Source organism: Sinocyclocheilus grahami, unplaced genomic scaffold, assembly GCF_001515645.1.
Source record: "Sinocyclocheilus grahami isolate Dianchi unplaced genomic scaffold, SAMN03320097.WGS_v1.1 scaffold481.1, whole genome shotgun sequence".
Classification (NCBI taxonomy): domain Eukaryota; kingdom Metazoa; phylum Chordata; class Actinopteri; order Cypriniformes; family Cyprinidae; genus Sinocyclocheilus; species Sinocyclocheilus grahami.
This window is the reverse complement of record NW_015505660.1, coordinates 219196-226510: the sequence shown is the minus strand read 5'-3', so window position 1 is coordinate 226510 and position 7315 is coordinate 219196. Positions and strand designations below refer to the sequence as shown.

General features: G+C 36.7%; 1 protein-coding gene across 1 annotated transcript in view; it reads left to right on the top strand.

The window, feature by feature from the left end:
• Positions 1–4718: 4718 nt before the first annotated feature.
• six7 (SIX homeobox 7) overlaps positions 4719–7315 on the top strand; it is a 6646-nt gene continuing 4049 nt past the window's right edge. Inside the window, exon 1 of the mRNA XM_016236106.1 lies at positions 4719–5536. Coding sequence (XP_016091592.1) covers positions 5129–5536 — 408 coding nt within the window. The 5' untranslated portion in view covers positions 4719–5128. The remainder of the gene's footprint in view (positions 5537–7315) is intronic.

The following is a 7315-nucleotide window of genomic DNA, read 5'->3' as shown; positions in this document are numbered from 1 at the left end:
TCTGTCTGTCTGTCTGTCTATCTATCTATCATATATATATATATATATATATAAACAATACATAAACAACTCAAGTCTAAGTTCCCACCATGATAGAAAAACAAACATGCATGTGTGTGTGTGTGTGTTTGTACTCTTCCTATTGCACTGATTGAAAAACAGTTTATCTTTTCTCCTCCACTCCACAACGGCACACGGGGAAGTTTATTTGTGTATTTTGTTGTGGAAGGGAGGAGGGGATACGGCAACAGTGTGGCATTGATTTGCAAACGAGTTTGTAATTAGCTGTTTGCAATAGGGTATTAGTGTGTGTGTGTGTGTGTGTGTGTGTGTTTCACCCCTTAAGCACATTTTTGTGATTGTGTGTGGCTCTTGTCTTGGGTAAATGAGGTGCTCCATGATAAGCAGATAACACTAATTAGTTCTCCACCCATTTACTTGTTAAGTGTGTTTGTGTGGATTTCTAGGCCGAGGTAATACTCCATCCCACCCGCAGCTTCTGCCCGCTGGCCGTGTTAACAGCTCATTTCAGCAGAAGTAGCCCAATTTAAGCCTAATTAATTATGCCAAGTGAGGCTCCATGGCAAAGACTGGAAATAATGTGAAGAGACACTTCATACATGAACTCGGCTTATCCGATCATAACTAAACAAATACCAGATAATTAATAAGCATATTGTGCATACAATTAGCATTTGATTGCTTTTGTAATTGTTTAATCTGTCTGTATTCACAATCTGTTTGGTCTGGTTGGTTTGCAGAAAAAACTAAAAATAATGACAGCTACAGCATTTTAATTTATGATAATTAACCTATTACCTTTTATTGATTTCACACATTTGCACATTTGTAAGGTTTTGCATGTTAAATAATGTTTGGAAAAACATTCATTCAAACATTTAAAAACATTGTTTTAATTTATCATTTTATTTGATTAAATTTAGTATTTTATTATATATATAAAAAAATGACAGAAATGACAGCTACAGTATTTTTCATTTATGATAATCCAACTATTACTTTTTATTGACATCAATTTAATATTTAAATATTTTTTAAGATTTTGCATATTAAAACAATTTTAAAAAACAATAACTTTAACTTAAATATAATCAACCTTTGAATCAATAAAAAATCAGGACAATTAAATGTAATATATGTTTTTCGTTTAATGTTTAATTTATTATTTTTTAATTTATGTAAATGTAATATTTTAATGCTATTTAAAATATGACAAACGACAGCTACAGCATTATTAATTTATGATAATCCTTATAACTTTTAATTTATTAAAATGTATTTTTAAAATAAGTTTTACATTTTAAAGGGGTCATATGATGCGATTTCAAGTTTTCCTTTCTCTTTTCATCTTATGATTCATCCTCTTGTAGAAGCTTGGGAAGGGTTAAGCAGATTTGGAGTCAGTCTGTTCTCAAAGTGTTAAAACAGATTGGATATGTTTGCGTGCTGTGTGTGTGTGTGTGTGTGTTAACAGCAGTGTCTGAGAGTCAGATTAATAGAGAAAATGATCTTCACTGAGCATTTCTCCCCTTCTTTTGTTGTTAATTTGCTCACTTTGTTTAAATTTAATTTAATTTTTTGTTTTATTTTAATTAGATCACCTCATTTAATAATAATAATAATAATTATATATAATATATAAGATATAATTTACTGCTGGAAAAAAACTATATAGTACTTTTTCGTAATAATAGGACTTTTTAGTATTCTCATTTAAGTATTATTAAATAGATGATTATTAAAGTCGTCTATGAGTGCATTAGTGGTGATGAATGGTGATTTATCACAGGTAACAGATGTTAATGGAATAACAAAGGCTTTTGTGCTTCATGACAGCAAACACACATAACTTTCAGGATACACAAATCCATTCATATAATGACAGATCAGTGTAGATCTAGACAGATCAGATAAAAGCCTCCAAATCTCGACCTTCACCTGACTGCAACCTTTATTGACCAGTCCGTGTGAAGATTTAACATCATTTGCCCCCAAAGCACGATTAAGACTCCTTTTAAGCCATATGCAGTCTGCAGCCGCTCAGTCAGACACAATACTGTGAGCTCGTCCAGAACTAAAAGATTTCAGCACCCAATGTTTCTTTTGAAGATTCCAATTAGAACATGAAACATAATAAAATCCATTCTGATGTGAACTTTAAAAACCCAGAAGGGTCATTCCACAAATCTAGAACTAAAAAAGTGATTTAAAACGAATTTGAAAGACATTAAACATCCTATCAGACAAAGAGTGTTAAAAATGCATCAATTCAATTACTATATTTAAAAAGGTTCATGTATGTTGACTGTAAAAAATATACCATAAAAATATAAAATAAAGAAGATTCTGTCTATATTCCTATTTTTCAGGTCTGTGTCTCCTTAATAATGATTCTGATCTTTGTATGAACTTAACACAGAAGATAATGTTATTTGCTAGTTGCACATCCATCAAATTTTTTAAATTTATTTATTATTATTATGTTTTATTTGATGTCTGTTGCCTCCCTGACCCCTATTTGCTCTTGTTGGATGTGTTTTTTTTATTTTGAAAACAAAAAAATCCTCAAAGAATTATGTTATTATATGTATTTTTAATTAGTATTATATTACATCATTTTATAAGGTGGCATTGTGATGGTAACAGGTTTATGTCTTTTTAATAAATTATGTTCACTAAAATATTTTTATGTACATTATTTTGTGTGTGCGTGTGTGTGTGTGTATACACACACACACACACACACATATATATATATATATATATATATATACATATGTCAGAACCAGACGGTGTCCATTTAGTGTCAGACGGTCACTAACAGTCGGTTCACAACACATCTAATCAGCCTCAGCCAGGCACATTTCAACAATAAGGGTATAGTTGCCCATTTATTTAACCATTTGTTGACAGATGCTTATGCTAAACCGGATTAATAGTAAAATTGTCTTGTGTCGGACTGATTAATGGCCAGCAGATCTCGAGAGGGGATATTATTGTAATAAGGTGGCCTAAGGTGGTGTTGGACATGAGGCGCTCAGAGCTGCTCCAGGGTCACAGAGGAGACGGTAGAACCGCGTCCAGATTAATTAAGGAGGTATTAGTCAGTCGGGATTGTGGTGGATTCTGAAGCGATTTAGGCAACATGCATCTCAAAACGTCTCCTCGGACCGGCATGTGATCGTGATTTCCACGGCCTAAGCACCTCGCTCCGATCAAATCCCAATTAAAGACGGTACCACAACACCACAGGCCTCTGGTCCATTTACCTTCTGACTGCATGAGCCCATGCGAACAGCACCTGATCAACTCAAACCGCATACACACGAAAAAAATAATTCTGAACAGGCCACAAATGGTTAGTGCATCTTTCCGTCCTACAAGGATAAATGCAGCAACAACAACAAAAATAAATTAATAAAAATACAATGTCAGAACTGCTCAACTATTCAGAGAGAATTGTGAAAATCTACATCAGTTCGATCAAAATTAAAAAAACTTTGAGGACATTTTTCTCAACTCCAGTTTTGGCATAGTACAGAGTGTTTTGGTTGTGCCATAATATTTGTAATTATTTGAATTTTTAAATTATGTTTTTACTCATTTTCACCAACAAGGCAGCAGGCACGCATTACAAATGACTGATTGATAGAAAATTATTAAATATTTATTAATATAACTATAATGATATAATTAAATATAATTTTTAATTATTAAAATTGTTATATTTAAAAAAATACATTTATTTTATTATAATTGTTATATTCTTATTTTAGCTAGTTAAGTGACTAGTCTGTTTGTGATAGACAGACAGACAGACAGACAGACCCGATTCCAAAAAAGTTGGGACACTGTACAAATTGTGAATAAAAACAGAATGCAATGATGTGGAAGTTTCAAATTTAAATATTTTATTCAGAATACAACATAGACGACATATCAAATGTTTAAACTGAGAAAATGTATCATTTTAAGGGAAAAATAAGTTTCATAAATTTCATGGCATCAACACATCTAAAAAAAGTTGGGACAAGGCCATGTTTACCACTGTGTGGCATCCCCTCTTCTTGTACTAGAAAATTGCGCAAATTTTTCGTTAATTTGTAAAGTACGAAAATGAAACGAAAATGAAACCATATTTAAATGCATAAAATAACTCCATTTACATTCTGGCATTTATGTGCTGTTGACTTCCGCCCTTTTTCAAAAGAGAACAGGTTTTATTTCCCTTTTCCTTTGTACACAGCTCGACGTAGGTATAAAGAACTGTTGCAATTAATTTAAACATTCACTGTTGACGTTTTCAGAGTTCATTGATTAGGCTATATCAAATTCAGTGAAGGCTGACTAAACTTTGAAGTGCATGTCTCATACAGAACAAGCTTTGGGGGTGTTGAGAACCAGAACCAAGCAGACGGAGCAATAAAGCTATAGTGAGCCTGGAGGTGAGTACCTCGATTACAACTAAGTACAAATTAATTGTATTCAGTTGCGTTTTAGGCACTAAAGCAGTCCAGTACGTTATAGCCAAACACATTTTTATACTGAAATAGTGAAGATTTCTGTGCCACTCCAGACTGGGTGCTGCTGGCCCCTTCCTGGCCACCCCTATGAACACATCCTGGCTCATCATGCGCTATAAACCCGAACTGTTTTCACTGACTGCATTAGGTTTCCATTTATCCAGCAGAATGAAATAAGTCTCTGTCGGCCATCCTGACAGTTAATGTGCTCCTCAGTTAGTCTAACAACCCGATCATCCCGTCAGTCCCTCCGCGAACAGCAACCCCCCGCTAAGTGGCTAATGACCGAGGCGTATAATCCCCCTCAAAACAAGCACAAAGATGCTCTTTCAGTCTCTCTATAAATAGGCTTGACTTCTGCCGCTCCTCCTTTACTAGAAACGGCACCGCGCACTGGAAGACACCCAGATCCTACCGAGAAATCAGTCGGTTTAGAGGTACTTTATATAACAGGTGTATCAGTGTTTGTAAAGCTGAAGCAGCGATCAGAAAGACGCGTCCGGTGGATCCAGTCGCTTGCGCGCAATGGTGATATAAACAGACGCGCCCAACTCAAACCTAAAACCAGACAGACGAACCTAGTCATGTTTCCTCTGCCGATGTTCACACCTGAGCAGGTGGCTCGAGTCTGCGAGAATCTGGAGGAGACTGGAGATATGGAGCGCTTGGGTCGCTTCCTCTGGTCGCTGCCCGCCGCGGTGCCCGGTTCGGCCGGCGAACTCCTCAACCGGCACGAGTCGGTGATGCGCGCCCGCGCTCTCGTCGCCTTCCACGGCGGGAACTTCGAGGCTCTCTATCAGATCCTGCAGAGCCACCGCTTCACTCGGGAGTCCCACGCCAAGCTGCAGGACCTGTGGCTGGACGCGCACTACCGCGAGGCGGAGCGCCTGAGGGGGAGACCGCTGGGCCCGGTGGAGAAGTACCGCATCCGGAAGAAGTTCCCCCTTCCTCGGACCATCTGGGACGGCGAGCAGAAGACGCACTGCTTTAAGGTGAGACACAAAACTTGGGAAAGATGCACAACTTCATTGTACACTCTTAGGAAAGAGGGTTCAAAATGTGTGACTGGGCACACATTTTGTATCTTTAAGGTACTAATATGCACCCTTTATGGGTAAAAATTGTCCAAAAGTGTGCCTTTTGAAAAGGGACCCCACCAGTGAGAGCTTTCAAGTACCTTTTTTCTGAGTGTTAAAGTTAAAGAGTGAAGGGGGGATATTTTGGACACACCCACTCATTATGACTACTTGCCACATTTTAAAATAATATTAGTCATAAAAGTTTTGAAATAGCACAGATAGAAATTATGCACTGGGTTATGCAGTGGCCATAAATGTTAAACAAATTCAAACTATCATATTTTATCTTCTTCGAAGTTGCGACGCTCTCAAATAGCTTCATGAGATGCATCCTCAGATGCTTTTTAATCACACACACACTCAAACACACACACACACACACACACACACACACATATATAAATATATACACAATTTTAAGTTAAATTACGAGTAAATTTCACAGTTACAAAGAAACAGCAAGTAACATTGAAATAAACAAGAAATTTGAAGCAGGAAGACTGAAATAGTGTTTTCTTTTAGTGTTTTAAAAAAATATTTTTTATAGTGTAACTCTCTAAAGTCTAAAAAGCAAAAGCATGCTGAATATGCAAAACTTAAGAACAATTGAGTAGTAAAGTGCACATGAAATCAGGCTTTGTATGATTGTTTGTGCACTAAAATGTTTTGTCATCTAAAAAAAAAGTGCTTCTTGTAAAAATCGACAAACTTGCTGAATTCCAGTCAAAAATATAATTTAATGTGACTGATTCAACCTGAATACATTAGGTTATGACAAAAAGTCATTTTAAGAGTCTGATAAAGTAGAAATAGCTCTACATTTTCACATTTAGAGTGTATTTAAACAGTCGCAGTGCAAACAAATAAGGACTTAATTACACTGCATTCTTCATGCAACAATGCAAACACGGCATTAATCTCCAGCAGCTATACCAGCATGCCAAGCGTCTCAATGCTGCTCCTGCAGGCTCACTGTATGGAGCGCACAGACTCTCCCGGCGCATTGAGACGCCGCCGTCGCTTCTTAAGCCTCTTGAGCCGAGGACCACATGTGGCATTTAAGCTCTCATTCCGCATGATGACTTTCTACCTTTTCACCCTGTTGCAGACGCTAGTGGCCAGATTAACTCAGAGCTAAACTGCTTTGCAAAGCCCTCATAACGATTCTCTGAGTCCGTGATTGTTTTTGCAGTCTGGCCGAATGTGAATCGAAATGGAAAGTGGATTATGAAGTGGTCTACGTGCTGGTTCACTTCACAAAGGTGGAAATGCAGGAAATGAAGCTTAATCACTGCAGCAGACAGTAAATGAGATAAGACGGCTAGCGCTATACGTATCTGATCTCTAGCACTTTAACACACAAACCAGGATTGACTTCAGAAGGCCTGATCCCAGAACAGTGCTTTAAGCCTAATAACAACTTTTGCCCTTCTTAGCTTGGATTTCCAAGGACATCGTGATGAAATGTCGACTACTGCACGACTACAAATGTATATAGTGAAGCTAATTGTAACAAATCAACACTATAAACGAAAAGTAGATTTTTGACTCGAATCCTCTTTAGCACCCAGATAACAACGTTTCTCCAAGTTATAGTGATCTATAAATGAATCCGACCCTGCAGACTGATTATTTTAAATGTGCTTTAAAAAGATATAATCCTTCTTGATCTTTTTAAGACTTTTTCAAAAG